Source organism: Rosa chinensis, chromosome 4 (genome assembly GCF_002994745.2).
Source record: "Rosa chinensis cultivar Old Blush chromosome 4, RchiOBHm-V2, whole genome shotgun sequence".
Lineage (NCBI taxonomy): Eukaryota > Viridiplantae > Streptophyta > Magnoliopsida > Rosales > Rosaceae > Rosa > Rosa chinensis.
Genome location: NC_037091.1, coordinates 53,116,666 through 53,141,236, shown reverse-complemented (window position 1 = coordinate 53,141,236; position 24,571 = coordinate 53,116,666). Strand labels below are relative to the sequence as shown.

General features: G+C 39.4%; 2 protein-coding genes across 5 annotated transcripts; one reads left to right on the top strand and one right to left on the bottom strand.

The window, feature by feature from the left end:
• Positions 1-2,426: 2,426 nt before the first annotated feature.
• Positions 2,427-4,363, bottom strand: LOC112198255 (transcription factor HY5-like). Of its 4 annotated transcripts, none has more exons than XM_040518539.1 (4): positions 4,007-4,363; positions 3,657-3,843; positions 2,855-3,014; positions 2,427-2,758 (listed from the first exon to the last, which is right to left on the bottom strand). In XM_040518539.1, the coding sequence occupies exons 1-4, from the start codon at positions 4,137-4,139 to the stop codon at positions 2,690-2,692; spliced, it is 549 nt and encodes a 182-aa protein (XP_040374473.1). In that variant the 5' UTR covers positions 4,140-4,363; the 3' UTR covers positions 2,427-2,689. The 4 variants fall into 4 exon arrangements, with proteins under 4 accessions (XP_040374473.1, XP_024195110.1, XP_024195112.1 ...); XM_024339342.2 differs by having other exon boundaries at positions 3,657-3,909; positions 4,007-4,362; XM_024339344.2 differs by having other exon boundaries at positions 3,657-3,846; positions 4,007-4,352.
• A 5,698-nt stretch (positions 4,364-10,061) lies between these two features.
• On the top strand, positions 10,062-12,689 carry LOC112198430 (enolase-phosphatase E1). The gene is made up of 2 exons (XM_024339554.2): positions 10,062-10,281; positions 10,904-12,689. The coding sequence occupies exons 1-2, from the start codon at positions 10,228-10,230 to the stop codon at positions 12,455-12,457; spliced, it is 1,608 nt and encodes a 535-aa protein (XP_024195322.1). The 5' UTR covers positions 10,062-10,227; the 3' UTR covers positions 12,458-12,689.
• Positions 12,690-24,571: the final 11,882 nt, after the last annotated feature.

Genomic DNA, 24,571 nt, shown 5'->3' with positions numbered 1-24,571 from the left:
CCACCAAAATGATGAAATGCTCAAAGTTTCCCATACTAGACTTCACACTGAAAGTCCATATTGATACACTGATGGAGCCACTCAGGCCCCGACTCCAAAAAAGGAAAGGCTAACTAATTTTTAAGGCTTCCTTTGCTAGCCGGTGAGCAATTCCATTGCCTTCTCGTTTCACAAAGTGCCCACTACAAAAACTAAAAGACTGAACTAACAACTTAACTTCATCCAAAATGTGTCCTTCAAGACTCAAATCATCAAGACTATTATTGATACTACTAATGACTGAAAGAGCATCACCTTCCACCTCCAGGTTAAGGAAGCCCACGTGCAACGCAAATCGTAAACCATGCAACAATGCCAAGGCTTCCACCGATCTTGGAGGAAGATTACCAACTTGTGGTACCGCCATCGCGCCTTTCAACTCTCCATGACAGTCTCGAAAAACCACCCCCAGCCCACTGAGACCCTTCTTCATATCACAGGCTCCGTCAAAATTCATCTTGATACAGTCAACAGAAGGAGGTTGCCACTTACCCCAATAAAGAACTAAACATGTTCTCCAAAATAGCTAAAGAGCCAAAATAGAGAGTCTGCTAAAAACGCTATTTGTCACTAATTTTTTGTTTTTGTTTTTTTAATAAAGTAAAATTGACATGTCATTGATAATCAAGTTAGAATGGTCATTACATACCCTTCCGCTGTCATCTGTAGACAGATAAGAAGTTGTTGTGGTACCATATATATTTTTTTTTTGTGGTACCATATACAGTAGTACATAGGAATATGTTCATTCATTATACATTTATCGCTCGCTTAAAAAGCAAGCCTATAAATTATGATATCACTACGTCATAGTAAACTAGCCTCTTAACACACGCTCACGCGTGTGTCAATTGACATTTTTTACTTTTTTTCATACTTTATTTGTGTCTATAATATGTTATGTATAAAAAAAGAGTTTGTTTTAGTAATTTCTCTAAAAAAATGTTTATTTTTTATGAAATTATAACTTTTTCTTTCTTCAAAAAAAAAAAGTTAACTTTTTGTTTAATAAGTAATTTTTTTATTTAAACTGCCAACTCCAAAAAAAAAAAAAAAAACTGCTATTGCAGTTAACAAAACAACAAAACGTCTAAGATCTTTTTTTTTGTAATTTCTTCAATTCAATTTACTGTTATATTTACTATTTTAGCCTTCATGTGTTAAATTATAAATTTTTAAAGTATAATCAAAGAAGGGTAAATTGTGGGTTTTTGAAAATTTAACCATAAGCTTTATTGGCTTAATTAATACTGATAAGCACAATACAAACACAAAATGTGCGTAGCTCCCTAAAAAAGTAGAGAATTATTATAAAAAAACAACTAACTAATTAGAAGCCTAAAATGCCGAAGAGGCAGAGCCCAAGGCCCAAGAAGACTGGCCCAGTCCAGCTCCAGAAGACAACGAACATGTGCACTAGTCCCAAACCCCACCGGATTTTGACCCCCCGCGCAACACTCCGCCATCTAGCCGTCCTTGAAACGATGTCTACAAGCCCCTTGTCGTAGAGATGCTTCAAACCAAAGCAAGCTAATCCTAGAAACCAAAGGGCAATAGGACAACCAATTAAATCCTATCCGGCAACAACCCAAAATCAACCTGATGATGGCCGCCACCAGACGGGAGGAAATAGCACGAATGTTTTCTCCCTAACTTCACTCTCTGCACCGCTAAGTTAGTCACTAAATGTTTGATAAGGTTAATCTACTTAAATGATCTTTGAACTCCGCCATAATTGTTAATCCGCCTCGTATTTTTCATCAGTTCCATTGTACTCCATCCAAATTAATGAATTATAACCATGCATCAGTCACTTGAGGGTTAGATTCCACACTCAGTGATATAAATCCTCATAAGGAAATATTATTGCTTTATTTTGATTTAAGCCTAACGAACTGCATTGAAGAAATTGAACCAAGTTAGTAAAATGGAATTAGGAGATTGGAATTTCATTGAAAATAGAAAGTCTCATAGTATCAGCAGACCGAATGATCAGATTTAATATAAACTGATTTGCTGGTTTATCTTCCTCAAGGCACAGAGAGGATCGAGCTGATATATATGTTATCTACAGAACGAATGTCTATAGGTAACTGGAGAAGCTTTAAAGTAATTAGTTGCATGAGTGAAGCTTACTTGGTGAAGTACACGAACCCATGACCCTGGGGTTTGAAGGCTCACCCACCCAGTAAGGATGGGTAGCAACAAACAGAAAAGGTTGAGTCATGAGAAATCGAGCAACTCGATCGAAAGAGTTGCGGAATCCTCAAGACCCTTCAGATTCCTCGAGAATCAAGATGACCTAACCTCAGTCCCACAATCACTTTTTTGTCTAGCTAATTAATTGTCAAAAGAAGTAAATATTGTTGGAGAGGAAATATCCCACGTTAGAAAAGTGACAAATAAAATATAACTTATAAGTGTCCGCCATAAGCAAACATATGGGGCCATATGATCATATTATTACAGCACACTAGCCTGTTGAGTCTTCACAAATAAAATACAAACTGATGAAAAACTTACCATATGCAGTTGATGGAATTGAAGGCCCTAGCTAATTCACAATTCGTCCTAAAGGGTCTCTATATTGTCTAATATATGTATTGACCTAAAATCCTAAACCAAACACCTCATTCATGCTTCTGAGCTCTTACTTAACCGATCGATCCTGCTTTTGCTCTATGCTTTCGTCCACCTTTGGCCTTGTGTTCATAAGAACCTGCATGATACAGAACGATTTCAAATGTTAACAAACCTTTACAAGCAGCTTGCAGTAAGTAGTACTGAATTACTGATGATTAAAAGTTCTAGAAACCTTTCGAAGCATGGTGTTTTCGTTAATGAGGGTCGAGATCTTTTCTTCCAAGTTAGAATTGGCATCCTCCAACTCCTTGGCTCTTGATTCCAGGTCATTGACGTAAACCTTTTTCCTTTCACGGGCTTGTTGAGCAGACACTCTGTTCCTTAGCAATCTGCTAGTTTAGGGCATGTACGAGAGTTCTTGATCAGTACTGTTAGTTGGAACCGGATACTAATTTTGTTGGAAAGTACATGTCAAGCTGCAATCTTATGACACTACATGTTTCAACTGATAATATGAGAACCCAAAACCTTTGAGAAGTAGCTAGTAGAGATATAATTGAGATTTTGGTCAATATTTGCCCATGTAGCTAACCTACCCCTTCCAAGTACCTAGGTCCAGCTGTGAACATTTAACATTAATTATGATCATTGCAATGCAGATAGCTATAACAAAATGCCAACCAGATAGCGAACAAAAATTCCAGGTGACATCAAAATTAGGGACAAATATATACTGTAAATGATCTGACAATTAAGGTAAAACAAAGAGACTATTGAATAACTCATCATCTCCACTTGGGTGACAATTATGCAATGCATTGGTTTTATTTTAGCGATTTTGTTCTGCTGATTATTAGGAATTCAATCAAATACAAAAGCCTACTCTATAACTTCTCCGATGCCTATATATGCACCAAATTGGACGAGGGTAATGTTCCCTTGCCAAATTGTCTAGCACAGTATGTCGTAGTCTAACAACATATTAATTGTGCAAAAATAAACAACGATTAGTAGTACTATCGGTCTCATAGTACCTTTTGAGTCTTCGATACTCCTTATCTACGGGGTTTCGCCCTCTGCGGCGTTTGCCCGAAAGGCCAATTTCCCCAGGGTTGTTCTTGCTAGTGGCATTATTGTTGGTGACTGTAGAAGTGCTAATGGGATTATCATCAGGCGGTATAGCCTCGACGTCCGGAACGGTGAACATATCTTCGTCGCTATCTTCTGGATTAACATTACCATCATCATCATCATCATCATCATCCCATGACCAAAATGAATCAACGTCTAATAAGACATAAGATGAGAGTATTGTACATACATTTAAAACCCCCAACTCAGAAAATTAAGAAACTACAACGGAATTAGGATCTGCAAAACTAACCTAGTTTATGCTTCTTGTTACTTTGATGATCTTGGAGAGAGTGAGGGGAGCTAGAAGAGTTGTTGGCATTGAACCTTTTCCATGAAGACGAAGAAGACCCAGCTTGGTGCTGATTCTCCAAACTAGAAGACATTGTAGTGGCAGTACGTACTGGCTCTCTCTCTCTCTCTCTCTCTCTCTCAACCTTGATGATATGGGTTTTTATGAGTTATGAGAATGAGTTGTTATTGGTGGGAGTGACGTTGCAACTGGTCTGGTTAATTGAGTTGGGAATGGTGTGTGTTAGGGATTGTTTTTGAGGGAGATGAACGTACGAAGGGGATGAGCTAGCAAAGCTTTGGTTTGAGAAGGAACACGTTGATGTATAAACAGCCGCCCGAGACTTTTCCCCCAAACGACACACAGCCAACCATTTTTCCCACACTTTTTTCAATTTCCGAGAGAAAATTTAATTTGCGAGTAACAAAACAATGCCCATTAATATGGCATGGGAACCAAAAAAACAAGTGGTTAGAATGAGGAATTGCTGCCAACAGGGGTTCGCAATTAAGATTGGCAACGTCTGCGAGGGTTTGTGTGGAACTCCACCCAAATTCAAATCTTAAAAATTTCAAAAGTCCCTATTGGTACGTAACCGGGTGACCAGCAGAATGAAGCAATACCGGTTTAGAAGTGACCATTAGTGGATGATTGCGGGGAGCCACTTGATATGAAGTTAGGCTCTTATCTCGCGGTCCTTAGAGTAGTTCAACGGGGCCTTAAGTGGGGAGAAAAGCCTCTTCTAACCAAAACTTTCTTTGCCAAAAAAAAGAAAAAAAAAGTGATGAATTGCTACAGCCCATCAGGTGGTAAGTGTAATCTACATCACTATTTTCAGCTACCACTTTTGTACGTGATTATTGTTCGCTACAGAAGTACAAAAGTTCTTAGACAGTACGTGTCATTTGGGTTATGTGGCTCCATGTAAGGATAAAGAGAAGTTATGTGGCTCAATATACACAACAGTATTCAAAATGTAAGTAGGTGGATCATTGTTCATACTTCATATATAGTACACCGAATGCCAAGGCTTTTTCGGATAGATCTGTTACCCTCACAAACCAAATGAGAAATCACTAGCAGTGGGACAAGATGATTCCGTAACACAATAATTGGCATCAAGGCGGGCAAATGATCTCGGTGACAATTCAAAACTTTCACATATGGAACCAACTCATAGAAAATTTCTAACTAGGTATCTGGGTCAAAGACTGAAACAATTTATTGATCGAAGAGATTCGATATAGGTGGAGTCAGAAGCTAGGTGAAGCAAACAAGAGTCGAGGTAAAATCCTAATCGAAAGGGATCATGATTGATCTAACTCAACAAAACGATGGTTGGTGAAATAAGTTGCATCTTGTTGAAGTGAAGAACTGAAGATTGTTGAAGTAGTAAATAAAATATGGGTCACTGCTAATAATGCCCAGATCTTTCGGGATAATACAACGCTTTTGTTATCGCTCAGGGTAACCAAGAACACTGGACCATTCCTTTTCTTTTTTTGAGAATGAAAGAAACATTTTATTCCAGAATAACAAGATTACATAAAATAAAACGGGAATGACCGGTGGTGGACATAAGTTCCCCACACTCCTCCCTAAGAACACCCTAGTTACAGGTCCGTCATCCATGATGACATCCATGAGCCAAAAGAGTCCAACCCCTAACCAAACCAATCGCCCCTCAACTCGGGCTACAACATAAGGCAACTTCCGAGAGTCACGATAAATCCCTACAACCAACATTACAAACAGCCACTTTCCCTTCATCAACACCGTGTCCCAATCCAACTAGACCACGTGCAAGAGCAAGTCACTACCACATTGACAACAAGCAAACACCGAGAGTAAAACATGTAGTCCTCGGACATAACGCCATATCAACGGCACTTCATCCATACTAACCCAAGAGACAAAGTACATCCTCACAGCCAACCTCAAGAGGAAAGATACTCCCTTCAACACCATCGCCCAAAACAGCCAGACCATGTGTAGGAGCTTCTCCCCATTACTTTGACCACAAAAATGTAAATTGAATTCCTGGGAATAACACGACACACCTACCATACCAAGACTCCAAAACCCTAGCTCAAAAGAGTAGGGACTTATTAGACTAAGCCAAAAACCTAAACCAAAAACTGAAATAGCATTAAAAAGCAAAATATACCACCGGAATCCAAAGAACTGCCTAAATGAACCACCGCCAAACTACCAAGATCACTCACTCCAAGCCTGGCCCAACCACCAATCTTCCAAGCCAAGAACGCCAGAGTTGCAGATTGCTCATTCAGCCACAAACCCCGCCGCGAACAATCCGGCGCCATCCAACCACGCCACCAACCTCCATAGATCTCCCCCCAAATCAGGGATCGAACCCCAAAGAGCAGCAGATCCCTTTCAGAATCACCACTGATAGGTGAACGAGCCCCCATTTGTCGAAGCGTCGGTGAACTCCGATCCCGTTGCCGGTCAACCCCACTCTAGCGCCTCTCTGCACCTGCGATCGCCCACGACCATAGTAGGTCAGATCGAAATCGATCTACCCACCCTGACATCCACCTCCCTTCCATCTCTCCTAGACCACGCTTGAGATTGAAACTTGCCAATTTGCACAGAAAACCGAGAATTCCGAGGAGGACAGTGCCAGTCCGGCTGCACGCGCCAAAAGCCGACGAGGCCAGAGGCCCACGCCGACACTGGTGGGCCGCCAGAAGAGGAAGGTTTTTGTTGAGGGAAACCCTAGCTATGAGAGAGAACGAGGTGTTTTATTCTATAGCATTCGTGATACATTAATGACATGATACTGGACCATTCCTTTTCTGTTGCACTGTGTATCAAAGCTGAACGAGACTTATTGCTTTTGTGTGAGACTTTTTTTTTTTTAGGGCAACGAAAGACTAATTCATTGATCGAAATCATGACGACCTCACTCGGTCAAGCATGAAGGGTACAAGCACCCCTCATATTACAATACAAGCTCACGAAGAGTACTAAATCCAAAGAATCCATACTTCAAAACTTAAATCCTAAAGGAACTGCTGAAAGAGAAAATGCAAAATTTAAAAACTCTCTAATCCTACACTGCCCTAAAATGGAACCAATGTCCTGAACATCTTGACGGCTAAGACCCTTTTAGTGTACGTCACAACATTCAACACACCCACAACAACATTCTAGGAACAGATGCAAGACAAAGAGCAGGGCAGACGACCCCCAAAAAGCCCAAACCTGACCCAAGTGTGAGAAAAATAGGGGAATTGGCCTCACCTAGGCCCAATTCTCTAGATTGCATCTCTGCAGCCCAGGAAGGCAGAGGCCCACAACCCGCTGCCCACACCCTATGCTCCTCACACCCAGCCGTCGAATCTGGCCCTTCCGAGAACTGCCCGCCGCCGCCTAATCAGTCTGGCGGCCTCCCCAGACAGGAGACCATGGTAACCATCACGCCGCCCACCAAAGCTGCTAGCGACTGCACTTGTTGCACTAGACTAGTTCTGCAAGCACGAACCCGAGGCCTCAACCGGCTATCCGACCGCTGATCTCTAGTAGGAATTCACCGACCTCGCTCCTCCTCTAGTCCCGAAACCGTGACGCCAATCTCCTCCTCGTCAAACCCGATTCCACCAAAGCAAACGCCTATCTCTGTTGCAAAACCACCACAAGGTCTGTACTTCGCCTCCTTCCTTTGACCAGACCAGCCTCCGAACGCTTGAAGGAGATGAAGCCCTTATCCTCTACCGCTTGCAACGCCGGAGTGCCCTGTTGCAGATCGGAGCCAAGAAGCGCCGCCGCACTGCTCGCGAAACTTAGGTTTAGGTTTTGGTATCGCTCCGACTTTTCCTTTCTTTTGTGTGAAACTTGATTATAGGCGTGATTAAAAAATAATTCTTTCACTTGTAAAACGTGTATTTGTTTGGCTTGCCATTAGAAAAAGGCACTGTTTCTTTTATTTTCTTGACACCGGAAAAGAATAAACATCTTCTAAGGAATAAATGTATAGAAAGATAAGTGTGTGTAACGTTGTAGTATGTATGAAACAATTTTGTTGTTACCCAGTATTCATTTTGAGAATGAGAAGGAGAAGGAGAAGTCCTTCTATTTGCCATCCTACAGGCTTTCAAAAGACACTGGTGATCGGCAGAGATCCATCAATTCAAGAAAACCGATCATTCTCTCACATTCATTTTCCTCCTCAGGCAAAATGCTCGGTGTCTCATCATTGTCTAGAAATGTAGTAGAATTATGTACTCTATTAGATCACCGAAGCATCTGGAGTGCAGATGCCATGGATGTCATGAAACGTTCTCAGAGTTCAAGTCGTGCGGCTGGTCGCCTCTTAAGGATCGAGCCCCTAGAGTGAGTGCTTCAGGTATATACGGTATCATTTTTCACATGACTTCCAAATTTTACGGGTTCATTTTTCTTCAAATATTGGACTCAATTTGCTGGATCCACTTTTTCAAACCTTAATTTTGGTTTTAAAAAAAACATCCAAAGTCTTTGAAAAAGGGAAGAGAGAATTTTCTATGTTAAAAGAAAAAGGGGGCCTAAGTTGTATTTTGACATGTCTGGCTATGCTCTCACTCAAATATGGCACTTTCCCTGTCTAAAGTCGGGAAAATAAAAGATGTGGAATCTTAAATTTTGAAGGTTCAATTATGGTATTGCTTCATGGCATGTACATATATTTCAAATTTAACATCATTCATGCATCTAGTGACAGTTCCATTCATATCCTCTGTTTTTCTTTTCTTTACTATGATCGAAACATGTTCGATCGATGAATTGCCTAGGATAAGAGTGTTCCCACTGTTCTCACATTTTGACAAGCAAATCAAGGCAGCATACTAGCATGCGTTCTTTTGAAAACCGCCCTCATCAAGCCAAGTCTTTAATTAGTCCAAACTAAGACATATTCCATCTGCAGACTAGCTTAACCACTTGGATTTCTATCTGGGTGATTATAATGTGATTAATATATCAGATAAAAGGAACAGAGAGTGGTCCATTTCAATTTCCTTGAGAAGCTCAACAAAAGGTAGGGTGGCTCTGCCTCCTCACATGCCCTTGGGTCAGTTAACAACGTGGGGTTATTGGCTATCTTTCTTTCTGTCTAGGCCACCACTCTCCTCACACATCTTTCCTCCACCACCCCAAGCAATAATGTGTTCACCAAGGTTCTGCAATCTCCATATCTGCTTTTGTTCTGGTTATCTGTCATAAATTTATAGTTATAGAAGATGTTAAGACACTTATGTCATCAATCATGACTACCCAAAATTGTTTAGACTACAAAAAATTGATCATGCATACCTCACAGTCTGTTCATTAGTCTACCTGTTTATGCTCTGTCAAGTCAATGCGCAACATCAAGTTCTCTGTGGCATGTATAAGAATAATGTTATTGGTTGCTTTGATCAGTTCTAAACTTCCAAATGAGACTAATTTATCATATTTATCACTTTGGATTTGATTATTCTTTGGGATGGGTAGAAAACAATCATTAAGTGGAGGGGTGTCGTGATTCCTTTTTGTGTCAACATGCCAAAGACTACACCTTTTTTTCTTAAATCTTCTTTAATTTCCAACTTTGCACTTCTATGACTTTCTGGTCAAAACCAACACTCTGTCCTAATCGAGTAGGCCAGGTAGGAGTGCATGCTCGATAGATTTGATCTGTGTAAGCTAAACTGACGCATGAGAAAATTTTACTGCGTTCCAAAATACTGAAACTCTGAAAATATGAGCTGTTAATTAGCTAGTCAATACTTGCGGAGTACTATAAAACACCCCGGCCAAGTTGTATGTATGTATCTTCTAGTTTTAATTTTTACCTATTTACACAATATTAGCATCTGTAAAGATGAAATCTTGTTGGGGCTTTGTGCGTGCCACTGTGTATATATTGTGAAGTTCACGTGTTATTTAATATATTTCAGGTGCCTGGCTGAAGGAGTGAGTTGTCTTCTGAAATTGATGTCGTATATATCCCATAATTATATATATTCCCTTGCATGACATACACGCCTTAACCAGCTCATGTGATCGACCACCCTTCTGTCTAGTACTGCTGCTTTTGTATTGGGATATATAGGAGGCTACGTGCTCTTTATCCTTCTTCACTTTTTTCTATTTGCCTCTCTGTTTCTTCTTCTTCTTGATTCACATCTCATTACATAGCCATGTCTACTGAGACTACTAATGTTGTATCTGTCTCCACTGCTGAAGATACTCAGGTAATTAACACGGCCTAATATGATTTCGACAGCTTTGATTATGTTGTATATGTTGCTCTTTCTTAGTTTTGGTTAGACTATGTACAGCATCTTATCTAGTAGTTCATTTTAACCTTTTTATGTAATGTATAATTGTATATATCAATTTTACTTGTGGAATGAAGTATAATTGCATAAATGTTCTAACTGTCAACAGTTTTACTTGCAACTGGTTCAAGCTTGATTACTTGCTGAGAACATCTAGAATTTTGGCTAAAAGGCTGTTTGAAATTTGCAAAACCTAGTACTTCTTGGCATATGTTTATGTATGATGATAATATAGTTACTTGGTTCCAACTAGCTAGCTTAGTATGTTATGCTGCTACACGTTCAATTATTCATCTTGTGAAGTCAGATTCTGTTATAATATAAATGTTTGATGGTTCAACTGCTAACAATGTGTTTGGTACTAGAAAATAGGTTTTGATTCATTACTTCATCACTATGCTTTGGCCTTCAAAACTCATAACGCTGTAGGAGCAGGTTTCCTAATTTGTCAATGTTGTTTTTACTTCTTCTAGTGCTTCAGAATTGGTTTGTCATGGATAGTACTTGCAGCCGATAAGATTTTGTATTATGGCAGGAACATGAGAAAATAGTAAAGGAAGAAACACATGCAGTTGAACAAGTTGATACTCCACCATCCAAGAATGATGCTGAAAAGCACGAAAAGGAAAATTGTGAAGCAGAAAAGTCTGAAGGTTCAGAGACTTCTATCACTAGATCTGAAGAAACACCGGTGGTCAACCAGGTCGAGCCTCCTGTAGTGGCTGAGGTTGAGAAGGCTGATCATGTTCCAGTCCAAAATGTCAAAGCTGATCATCAGTGTCAACCAATTGAAGCAGTTGAAATTGAGAGGGAGAAACCATCAGTTGAAGCAGTTGAAAATGAGGAGAAAATAGCAGTTGAAGCAGTTGAGAAGGAGCTGGAGAAGACACAAACTATTGAAGCAATTGAGAATGAAGAAGCAGAGAAGGCACAGACTACTGAAGCAGTAGTTGAGAATGAACCAGAGAAGACAGAACCTATTGAAGATGACAAGAATAAACCAGTGGAGGAAATAGCAATTGAAGCGGTTGAAAAAGAAGCAGACAACACACCTGTAGAGAAAGTAGCAATTGAAGCTGTTGAAAATGAGCCAGAAATACAAGCTAGTGAAGCGTGTGAGAAAAAAGAAGAGAAGAACATAGCAATTGAAGCAGTTGAGAAAGAATCAGAAATACTGGCTACTGCAGTATGTGAGGATAAAGCAGCGGAGAAAATAGCAAGTGAAGCAGTTGAAAATGAACCAGAAACACAAGCTACTGAAGCATGTGAGGATAAAGCAGTGGAGAAAATAGCAATTGCAGCAGTTGAGAAAGAATCAGAGAAGACACAATCCATTGAAGCAGATGAGAATAAACAAGAGGAGGCACCAGCTATTGAAGAACAGAGAGATGCCACGCCCAAAATTGAAGCTTTTGAGTCTAATCCATCAAGTGAAATAGTCAAGCTTGAAGAAAATGTTCAGGGTGAGAAGGGGACTACTGCCGATGAGGGCAAGACTGCTTGTGAGTTAACAACGAACAAGGAAGCTCAAACGGTCGAGAAAGAAGCAGGTGTGGTTGATAATGTTAAGGACGAGACAATGCAGAGTGAAAAAGCTGCAGAGAAGGAAGAAGAGTGTGTGAAAGTAGCACAAGCAACTAAAGAGAGTGATGAGAAAACTGAAGAAGCATCATTTGAAAACGAAGCAAAGAAAACCCAGGATGGTACTAATGAACTCAAAAATGCTACAGATCAAGTTGAAAAATCAGTAGCGGGGGAGCAGAAGAGTGATAGAGATTTGGTTGAGGGTTTAGTCAAAGAAGATGAGTATAAGGACATTAAGGTGAATGGAGAAGAAGAGAAAAACAAGTCCAAAACTGATGTACCCCCTACTCTTGAGTCATGCAAAGATGGTGATCATGAGACTCAAACATCCAAAGACCAAGCACAAGATGTTTCAGCTAAACCAGTACAGAAGCAATCAGGTAACAATATAATATCAAAGGTGAAGCAATCTTTAGTGAAGGTGAAGAAAGCTATAATTGGGAAATCTCCCAGCTCAAAAGTCCTTTCACCTGAAATCAAAGGAGATCATGAAAATGTGAAATAGTTCTTTCGGTGGTCGATTGAATTGGTGTGCCTCACTTGGTATACACAGGAGGGCAAGGACCATGCTTTTTTTTTGTTTTGTGTGGGATTTTGCAAGATTTTGTTTACTTCTTTCATTTCAGGGGCAAACAGTAACTACTTCTGTTTGTTTTGGTGAGTAATATGTGTCTGAAATGTAATTGACATTGTATTTTGTATTGAATTGTTTTGTTCTTCTGTTTCATTTTAAGTTATAGACGGTGTTACTTACATGAAACTGTAATATTACCTCATGATATAATTAAGAAGGGTTAAATTCATTTTACTCCTTGAACTTTACATCTAAAATCGTTTGTGTTGTCTATCTTTTAATTTGATCACATAGACTCTTACACTCTCCAATACGATCAATCATACCCATTAGTAAACTAATTTATCAATTTCTTTATAAATTGGTGACTATTCATGTCCATGTACTCAAGGTCTAGTTTAGCCTTAGCCATGTAAATGGTGTGTTTATTGATTGATTGAAGGCCAAAAACTAGTTTGAGCAGTAACTATAATATGAAGAAATTGATGAATTAGTTAAGAAATGGTTATAATCGATCAAACTGGAGAATACAAGAGCACATATGATCAAATTAGAAGTACAGGGGCAAAAATGATTTTAGGTGTAAAGTTTAAAGAGGTAAAATGATTTTAGCTCTATAAAGAAAGTTCATTTCTTTTGTCTTATTGCTATATAGATGTAAATTATCAGATAGAAAACAGAAGGATGATCATAACTTTTTCTTTTTTTTTAAGCAAGGAGATTGCAAAAAAAAAAAAAATCATAAAAGTTCATTTTGAAATCTCTTATTTTCATTCATGACTATTTGTTTTCTTTGTTTTGAGTTTAGTCTTAAAAGATGGGTGTGCTAGAAATGTTTTTTTGTAATGTACTCTCGATAACATCTCCTTCTGATGACCCTTATGGGTAAGTTGTTATTGTACTTCTTACTGAGCGTAAGTCGTTCTTGTACTTCTTACTGAACTGCATAACAGATGATTTTTTTTCAACCCAAAAAAAATTCAAACAAAATTGAAAATTATAGTAGCATAATATAGCTAATTTAGATTGTTTTTGAATTTGCCTAGTACTTGCCCAATGGAATTGATCTTTTGAAAGAAAGAAAAAAAATTAGAAAAATAGATTATTTTATTTTAGAGAGAAGTGTAGATTTTCTTAGTCTACAAAACCAGAACGAGAGAAACAAAAAATATTTACTCAAGAAATAGGCTCTCTCTCTCTCAACTAAGAATTTTGATGAGTTCTTGACCAAAAACACCAAAATGAGCCAAAGTTATCTTACTTACCCCAGCAATAGATTTTTATTCCCCACTACCCAATTTAACTTAAAAAGATAATTTTACCCTCAGTCAAATTAATAAATTACACCCCATATGCTATCGAGCTCTTTCTCCCATCTCTCCCCTCCGATCTGACTCTCTCTCTTTCTTTCTCTCTCTCTCTCAACCGACAATAGTCGTGCAGCCCAGAAGTTGGCGCTCGTGCAGTCAGCGGCGAGTTCGTGCAGCTTGCGCCATCTATCGTACAGCAGGCGGCGAGTTCGTGCAGCGAGCTCAGAGTTCCTTTACGTCACCTCCGTGTAGCTAGGACTGAGTTCCGGTTCATGCAGCGATCTCGAAGATCGCGCCATCCATCGCCGGCAGCAATTTCATGCTAAAGACGGAAGTTGTCGATTGCTTGGCTTCGCCGATCACGAAATCAAAACTGCAGCTCATCTCCAGCGGGAATTAGCGCTCCAACTCGACCTCTGGTGCTCGACCCAGGCTCTCTGACCTCGACACAGGCCGGTGGTAGAGGAGATCATGTATCTGGTATGCCGGTGGCGGAGGAGAACCATGATTTGGTGCCCAGAGCTTTTCTCTAGGTGCCGCCCAAATCAAATTCTTTTTTTTTTCCTATAAATTGGTTCAGAAGCCCAAAATAAAAAAAGAAGAAAAAGGTTCTATTGGGGTAATAAAGGCCTCTTAGAGATCTATTGGGGGCAATAGACATTTTGAATTAATGTAATCTCCTCGTTTTTTTCTTTAATCAAAGTTTTATTTGTCTAATTTTAGGAAGATTAGTTCCCACTCTACCGACCAAAAGTTCTATTGGGGCAATAGGGGTCTATTGGGGGACAATAGAAGTTTATTACCCCTCTATTGGGGGGCAATAGACGTCTATTACCTCTAATAGACGTCTTTTACCCCTAATAGACGTCTATTGGAGGGCAATGGAGGGCGACGTCTATTGGGGGGCAATGGAGGGCAATGGACGTCTATTGGGGCAATAAACCTTTGCGGCGAAGTTTTCAGAAAATGTCGGCGAGCGGCGAGCGGTGACCGGAATCCAGCGGCCGTGACAGGACTCCGGCGAAGTCTCCTATAGTTTCTCTCTCACTCTCTCTCTCTCTAAGTAACAAATGGGTGAGGGTAAAATGGTATTAAAAAAAAAAAAAAACTTAATGGGGTATTAGGAAACACTTCCTTAGAGTGTTTTGAGTAAGAGGGAATTAAAAAAACTTAATGGGGTAAGTGGGAAAAAAATCCCTAAAAATAGGGTAAATGGACAAAAACCCAATTTTGATACCTAATCTCTCCATCTCTCTCTTTTTGTCATCTCACCGTGGAAAGCCAGCCCTAGATGATAGACCAATCGGTGCATAGCTATTTAATTTTTTGGTGCAAGGCTATACAATATTTTCCTTCGAAACAATGAAACAAACAAGTGCAAGACTAAACAGTCTTTTGGTTGATGGTTAAGAAGTATTTTTGGTGCAGGTTTTTAATAAGGAATACCAACACTGTCTAAACTCTTTTCTTAGTTATGTTGATACGAAATTCCGAGTCCAGGTATTATATTTATTGGTTTTGATAGTTGTGTATCATTTGGGACATTATAAAAGAGTTCAAACATTGATTGTAGAAAGAATAGATTTTTTTTTAATAAGTTGGTATATTGATGGAAATACGAAGGCTCGAATTGTGTAAGGTTGCCCAAAATGAGGAGGTAGAGGATAGTCACAATTCTTATTATTGGTTAGGGTAATCTGGTCATTTTGTTCTCTAACAAATGTCTTCTTCCTTATATAATGAGTGATTTGTCGCCCTCGTATCAGTGAAAATTTTGCAAAAATGATACAAAAGAAAAGGGTGCTGCTATTTGTACATCCATTTTCTCTATTCACACACCCCCTCTATTATCTATTACTTTAATTTAATTTTTTTTACAAAGTACCCTAACTACCCTCACTTACAATTATGTTTTTTCTTTTTCTTTTTCTTTTTTGGCAAGTCAATCATTCCCAAATCCTAAACCCTTATTTTCCTGCAGACACAAAGAACTTCAAGACTCTTTACAATTTTCTCTTTTCTTTTCCATCAAAACCTTCTCTAACATAGTCATTTTATCTCTCTAACGTGATGCTTTGAAGTTTAATTATGGTAGAACAAGCAACTTTAGACCCATCTTTGGAGAAAATTTTACATCTGATTTGCGATAGAGACATGGAAGCAAAAAAATGAGTTTAGTGGTCATTCGAGCCCCTATCCATCATTCTTGGTAATATTCTACTAAAATTATTTGGCTATTTCAATCCATCGCTCTCCTCTAAAAAGATCAATTTCTCAGCGATTTGGTGGAGTGGGAGCTTTAAATTTGTGCATTCTGTTCGTCTTAGTTTTATTTTGGTATGGCTTGCTTGCTAATCATGGTTTTGACTTGAGTTAATTGATAATTTTGAAATTGTTGATGCTTTGATTTCATTTTGACTTTAGTCATATCATCACTCTGTAGAATGCTTTGTCAATCGGAATGGTATCTTGAATCAACGTTGCTTAATCAGATGTGAGAGGTTTTGGATCTCCTTTAGTTTAGGTGATATGGTTATACATTTCTTCAGTTTTGTATAGCAATCATGACATATCTAAATCCCCAAAATCAGTTACATCGTAATTTTTCATTTGAGCCATAAACTTTGCCACATTAATTGTAGAATTTTTGATAGATTGCACTTTGTCATGCCCATCTTTTTTTTTTTTCCTTCTAAATCAGCACTTACATTCACGAGAAAAAATTAGTTTATTGTGTAATGATGTTTAATTCACGATTGACTTGCCAAATAGAAAAAAGAAAAAGAAACATAATTACAAGAAATGGTAGTTAGAGTAATTTGTAAAAAAAAAAATTAGATTAAAGTAATTAAAAAATAGAGGGGGTGTGTGAATAGAGAAAATGGGTGTGCGAATAGCACCACCCAAATAAAAACAAGATAAAATTGCTTTCATTCCAAACATTTTTGAGCGACTAAATTACTCCCGCCAACAAATTTATTTCTTCATATATGAAACTAATCCGAGGAAGTCTACAAAGAGTATAAAGGTTGAACTAGCAGACAATGCACTTTTATACTCCATCCGATGAAAACTAACCCGATTAATCCTTAAAAATCATTGCATATGCTTAATAGCACCATAATTCCTGAATGTGTAGCCCATATAAGGATCAGTATATTCAACATCGAGACATAATATGAAAATAGCTTTCTAATTGAAATTATGCTATTCTTCAAATTTCTCCATGTATGTTACATTTATATGAGAAGTTGCTAGAGCACAACATCGCGGCTCATATAAAAAAAATCTGAAAATACCCCCAGTGTAAGGGTCTTTAAGTGTAATGTCTAACAAATATGACATGATAACATTATATGCAAAGTCAACACTCATGTTGTCCCTCTAGCGACTATTTAATATGTCCAATGCAAATTTGTTATTGCCTGACCCTGCTACGAATATTTTTTCCGTTCTTGTGTCAAAAGCAACATGTTTGCTAACTGCATCACATGGAGCATGATCATCTTCAACCCTAGTTGCGCAAGTCACCAGACTGTTGTCTTTATAATCATATTTGATAAATAAAATGTTAGTATTATACCCGCCTATTGACTTATGAGATGCCATAAACTGATAAGCAACTTCTGCTACTCTATATACGGTAATTTGTGGTATGCGATTAATTTTGATCCAATTTAATATATGGCCCCAAATGTAGAATTCAAAATCAGTGTAACCAGATGTTACTATTCATATAGTAGATGTAAGAAACTCAAACTTCATCAACTTATCTGTAGGCTGTAGCTATATCACCTGTCTCACTAGTCAATCTTGAACAAGTTCCAATAAGTATTCCTTCATCTAGACAAAGCACCACGTTCATCGTACTTTTTTCATGTTTCACCTGTAACTCCATGGTTGATAAGAGAACGAAACAAGGCTTAAATTCTTTTTAGGGTGAGAGTTTTTTACCACAGCAATCTTGGTTAAGAAGTGTTTCGGTGCAGATTATAAAATCAAAAATATTTTAATAAGGAAATTATTATGAACTCTTTTGATACTTAGGTGAAACTCGAGTCCAAGTATTACATTTATTGATTTTGATAGTAAGTATCACTTAGGTTGTTCTCAAAGAGTACGTTAAGATATTATTGGTGAAAAAAAAAAGGTTTTTGTCTATTTACCCCAATTTTAGGGATTTTTTTTTTCTCACTTACCCCATTAAGTTTTTTTAATTCCGCCAAAGTCTCCATTAAGTTTTTTTTTTTTTTTTTGGCTTATTTTTGAGACATTTTTACCCTCACCTCTTTGTTACATAGAGAGAGAGAGAGAGAGACTATAGGAGACTTTGGCGGGGTCTGGTCACGGGATTCCGGTCACCGGGATTTTTCTGAAAATCTCGCCGGAGTTTCCCAAAGAGTTCGTCGGAGATCTCATAGGTTGCCGAAAATGTTTATTGCCCCCCAACAGAACTTTCGGTTACTGGAATGAGAACTAATCTCCCTTGAATTAGACAAATAAAACTTTTATTAAAGAAAAAAACGAGGAGATTACATCAATTCAAAACGTTTATTACCTTCCCCCCCCCAAACCAAAAAAACCAATAAAATCATATTAAAGAAGTCCATCTGCTAGCGAGCTATAATACTAGTCAAGAAGCATATGAAAAATGACTTCCAATGATCCATTATTCCCTGAACAACAAATTAAATTACACTAGTTTATTCCCATTTACATCTAATGTTATTAGTGCTACTGGAGATGAGAGTTCAATTGAGCAAAACCTGAGCTCATCTTCAAAGTCATCCCAGGCCAAGCTTATCTTCAACATCTGAATAGGAGCCTTGTGGAAGTAGGTTTGCCGGAAATAGATTTCTGGTAGTGATGGTGGTTGTGAGTAGAGAGGCTTGCGACGAAGTGAAGAGAGAGAGACTTGCGCTAGCCAGATCTCCTCGCCGGAGACGAGTCGCAGATGTTGAAATAGATCTTGACAACCCGATCGGAGAAATTGCGGTCGTTGAAGGCGAAGGTGAAGTCTGGTTCGGGGCTCGAGGATGAGTTCGATTCCATGACCGGCGGTGGATCGGAGAACTGGTGGACCTTGATCGTCAGCGAGAACGAGAGGTCAAGGGTGAGCTTCGGCGACGAGTGGGCTCCGACGTGGTTGGGTTGGATCCGGGCGAGCTCTAGGGCCGGGTCGGAGAGAGAGATGGCATGGATGTAGTTTTTTAATTAGGTTGAGGGCAAACTTGCTATTTTAATTTAAATTGTGTTAGTGAGAATAAAAATCTATTGTTGGGGTAAGTGGAATAAATTTTTGGTGCTTTGAATCAAGAACCTAAAAAATATATATTAATGAATTGGCCATGGAAATATGGACACCCAAAAAATCACACACAGATGCCTAAATTAGAGAACAATATTTGAGGGTGTCCACTGGACCGGTGACCGAGTGAAGTATTGTAGTGTATATCATTCGACAACGGATTTAAGCAGGAAATACAATAAGGTAGAGAAGGCAATCACAAGCAAGTTTATGATTAGCAATTAACCATTCATCCAAGCCGGCCACGAAACTGAGTAGCCACAACAAGGATACTAAAAGTCAAAGGCGCCCATATGTCAGCAAAAGGTGCAACACAATGACAATCTCATAGGCTGGTTAGTGCATGTATGGGCTTCATACACATCTTCATCTGCTGATTGGTAGTTTATTGTTGTCACTTCCCCATTTTCACCATCTCGAGGCAAACTAAAATAACCAACAAGAGTTGAATGCATATTTTTAAACCTGATAGTCTTACAGTCACATTCTCTGTGAGCTTAACAGCAGGTATATGCATTGTATCTCCAATTGCAAAATATTGATGTGCGTAGTTAGTGAAAGCTGGCTTAGTGTTGTAAGTGGAAGGTAAGCCCTCAATTACACAAAACAAGCAATTCTTCAAATGCCATCCTCCTTGGATAACATCAAAATGAATTACAATATTTAGCATAACATGCCTCCATTCATCTACGTCCTCCATCCAAACCCACCTATAGGTGTCTGTCCATATGTGATTGCCAATACATGACACCCAATGGTAGAATTGTATAAGGCAGCAACTGTAATCGCTTCTTAGGACCCAAAAAGCAAAGATGGTTTGTCATCTATGTCCTAACTCCCATCTATTTCAATTTGCAAGGGATGCTAGAGGTGGAAAACCTAAGTCCTAACTTCCATCTATTTCATTACAAGTATAGTTAGTGTAGCTTAGTTTACTTTGGAAATATTTAGATTAGTTTGGTTTACCACTCAAACAAACAACCATTTCTCTACCTCCATATTGCACATACTCCCCATAAATCTTTGTCTCTCTTGTGAGTCTAGGTTTGTGATTGTACATTTTTACAAATTTTAGTTTTCCTTTAGGTTAACACCCAAGCTAACTATTGAAACAAATCCAATCCTTGTGAGTCTGACAATCTTGATTGTATTCTTATACTATTACTTGTACCTCTTGTAATTGTGTGTGACTATTTGGCTAATAAGTCATTGGCTCTGTTGCGGAGTGTTAGCGTGAGTCATAGTTCCCTATTAGGAATAGACTACAAGGGAATATATTGTTGTAACTACTTACCTCGTATATGTAGTGTAGTACAGTAGTACACAATAGAGGTAGTACGATTGTAATCTGTTTATATGCACCACAGAATGGGTTTAATAATATATCAGAAAATTCATTCTCTCAATCTCGTTATATTTGACTTAATATCATAGCAAAGATCCGAGAGGACTTTATCTCTTTGTTTTTCAGTTTGAGGAATTAATTCAAAAACCCTATTGTTAGGGTTATTGTCCTCTTAACGGCGTTACTCTCCCACCATTATCTGTCTCGCATCGACATCCGTCCAAGAACGACCAGCACGTCTTCTTCTTGGACTTCGACGTTGCCAGGCCAACCTTCTCCATCTCACGACCAGACTGGCTTCCTCTCCATCTCCATCTCCGGACATCACTCAGACCGGCCTCGTCTCCTCAGATCCCCTTGGTCTTCCTCCGGCGCCGACAATCAGCCTGTCCAGTTCATCTTCCTCCGGCTCCGCCCATCTGCAGTTCCTGACAACTCAGATCGATTCATGTTTAGATCGCTCAGACAACCTAGACCGCCGTTGCGTCCATCCCTCAGTCAAGTCGGCCGGATTCTTCAGTTGGCAGCCCAAGTCCAACCAGGTCTGACCTGATTTTTCATCTCGTCGCAACCCAGATCGATCGGACTCAACTCGGTCAACTCAACCCAGTCAACTCAACCTGGTCAACTCAACCCGGTCTACTTAACCCGGTCAACTCAACCCAGTTAACTCAACCCGGTCAACTTTAACAGGTTCCAAAAAAAAAAAATTGTTATTATTTTTGGAGCCTTCTGTTTATGTTCTTCTTATTTCCGCTGCATACTTTGGGATTTGTGTGTTTTTTTGCTATTGTACTATTGCAATGGGTGGTGATGACAGTCAAAGTTCTAAGGCCAATGAGGTCCAGAAGGTTGAGGTCTCTGTCAAGAGCTCAAAAGGTGGTTCTTTCAGGGGTACCAAACTCACTGGTACCAATTTCCGAACATGGAAGAAGATTATGTCAGTTTATCTCCGTGGAATCCACAAAATGGGGCATGTGACTGGAACAATCAAGGCTCCTAGCGAAGATGATGTGGAGGCCTATGCTAAGTGGGAAGATGATAATGGGTTTGTAATGTCAATTCTATTTCGAGCCATGACTGATGATGTGCTATAGATGGTGGAAGAATGTGAAACTGCTGAGGCGATATGGAAGACATTGGGAGATTTGTATACCAACGAGTCTGATTTTATACAGGTTCATGAATTGATATGTAAAGCTACTAGTATGCAATAGAATGGGCAACCAGTAGCTGTGTATTTCACCAAGCTGAAGAATGTATGGGCTGAAATTGATCAGAAGCGTCCTTACAAGATCAAGAATCAGGAAGATCTTGTGTGGTACCAGAAGGAGAAGGAGCTAGAAAGGGTTCATGTATTCTGAGAGGGCTTGATGAGAAGCATAGCACTGCCAAGAAAGAATTGCTCAGAATGACAGACCCTCCTAGTTTGAACACGGCTTTTACATACATCCGCAAGGATGAGTCTCAACAGGAGAGTGTCAAACATGCACAGGTTGAAGTATCTAGCCTAGCCATTCAGGCCAAGTCACCGGCACCTTTCCTTTATCAGCAGAGTTCAGCCCCACTTCATCAGTAAGGTTTCCCACAAGGCTTCACCAACCACCCTTGTCCTCAATGTTCTTATTGCAACGACCTTGGGCATGTTTGGGAGACTTGTTGGAAGTTGAACCCACACCTTAAACCTAAAAAGCAAGGTTATCGTCCTAAGGCGAAAGCAGCTGCTGTTCAATTGGTCCAAGAACCGGATTTCTATGCAGTGGTTGGCCAAGATCATCATACAGCAGGTGGAGTTACTCCTACAGCCTCTATAGCTGGTCGAGGTAAAATTGGTATGGCTTTAAAGGTTTCTAACTTTGTTGGTTCTGATACATGGATTATTGATTCTGGTGCCTCTGATCATATGACTTATGACAAATCATATTTTACTGAATTGTCTTCCCCACCAGTGTCCTATGTAACCAATGCCAATGGTGAGGCCTTTCCTGTGTTAGGGTTAGGATCAGTTCGTATTACTCCCACCTTAAAACTTCATAATGTGTTATATGTGCCTGACTTGTCTCACCATTTGATATCTGTTCCCTAGTTGAATACTGAGTCTAAATGCTCTGTAATCTTTTATCCCATGTATGTGATTTTTCAAGATCTTCTCACTAGGGAGATAATCGGTCGGGGATATCTGAGGGGCAAGTTGTTCCATCTGGATCAAACATACGCAAGAGAGAAATCAGGAGCACAGTCCCGCTCCGCTTTGACTTCGAGTTCTGATAAGCTAAGTGAAATTTGGTTGTGGCATCCCCGCTTAGGGCATCCTTCTTTTAGTCTTATGAGAAAAACCATGCCTACTTTGTTTATTGGTGTGGATGAGTCTATTTTACATTGTGAAACATGTGTTTTGGCCAAGAGTCATCGTGCTACTTATTCTCCTAGTATTTCTAATAAAAGTGTTGCTCCCTTTGAGTTAATTCATTATGATGTTTTGGGGCCATCTAGAGAACCCACTGTGTCGGGTATGAGATACTTTGTGTTGTTTATTGATGATTGTACAAGATTGTCATGGGTTGCTCTTCTAAAAACCAAAGATGAAGTCTTTCCAGCTTTTCAAACTTTTCATACTCTCGTTCAAACACAATACCATAGCACCATTAAAGTCCTTCGTTCTGACAATGGGGGGGGGGGGGGGGGGAATATGTTAATTATGTTTACCAAGAGTTTTTTACAACCCATGGGATTGTTTGGCAAACTACATGTCCACAAACACCAGAACAAAATAGAGTGTCTGAAAGGAAAAACCGTCATTTACTTGATATGGCTGGTGCCCTTCTCTTTAGTACTCATATGCCTAAGTATCTTTGGGGCGATGCTGTACATGCTTCCTCCCATCTTATCAATCATCTTCCATCTAGCATCCTTCAGGGAAAAATTCCATTTGAGGTTCTTGCATCTCATGTCTCCTTACCTTCATTTCATAATCTTCCCGCTTATGTCTTTGGTTGTGTTGCCTTTGTCCATGTTCCTAAAAATCAGAGGTCTAAGTTGGATGCCCAGGCACTTAAGTGTGTGTTTGTTGGCTACGGAGGGTATCAGAAGGGGTACAAGTGCTATCATCCACCTACCAGGAAATACTACGTCACTATGGATGTTACCTTCTTTGAGGACATGAGTTATTTTTCCTCTTTAGATACAGTTCTTCAGGGGGAGAATTCATATTTTGAAGAACTGCATCATGGTGAGGGGGAGAAATCAAAAGGAGGATAAAAAGAAGTCACATAGGCAGGAGGTATTTTGACGGATCCAGTTGAGACCATCAGCTCGCCACCTCTTGAAGCAGTAGCTCCAAACATCCACGCACCAGTTTCTATGGCTGTAAATGAAGTTGAAGACACAACTGCCCCTCCTGCCATCGCTTCTACCCCTGACCCACAGCTTCCTGGTACTGAAGATCACTCATTTGAGGTATGTCCACCCACTAGTACTAGTAGTAGTGAGTCTAATGTTGAGCAATATGTGTTACCAAATAGGACAACTCGGGGTCAATCAGCCAAAAGATATGAACCTACTCTTACTGCCAAATCAAAATACCCAATAGCCAATTATATGTCCACTAGGAGGTTGTCTAAGTCATATGAATCATTTGTGAATCAAATATCTACTGTGTCAGTACCTAACAAAGTGTAGGATGCGTTGGGGGATCCAAAGTGGAGGAAGAGATGGAGGCGTTGCAGAAGAACAATACTTGGCAACTTGTGTCTCCACCACAAGGCAAGAAGGCTGTAGGTTGTCGTCGGGTGTTTACCGTTAAGCATAATGCAGATGGATCAGTGAACCGGTACAAAGTACGCCTTGTAGCAAAGGGGTTTTCTCAGACGTATGGTATAGACTATGATGAAACATTTGCCCTCTGTTGCCAAGATGAACACTATTCAGGTTCTGTTCTCATTTGCTGCTAGTTTAAATTGGCCACTCCGACAGTTTGATGTCAAGAATGCATTTCTTCATGGAGAGTTAGCCGAGGAAGTGTACATGAGTCTTCCACCTGGATGTAGTTGCTTCTCCTGGTGATTTTGTCTGCAGATTGAGAA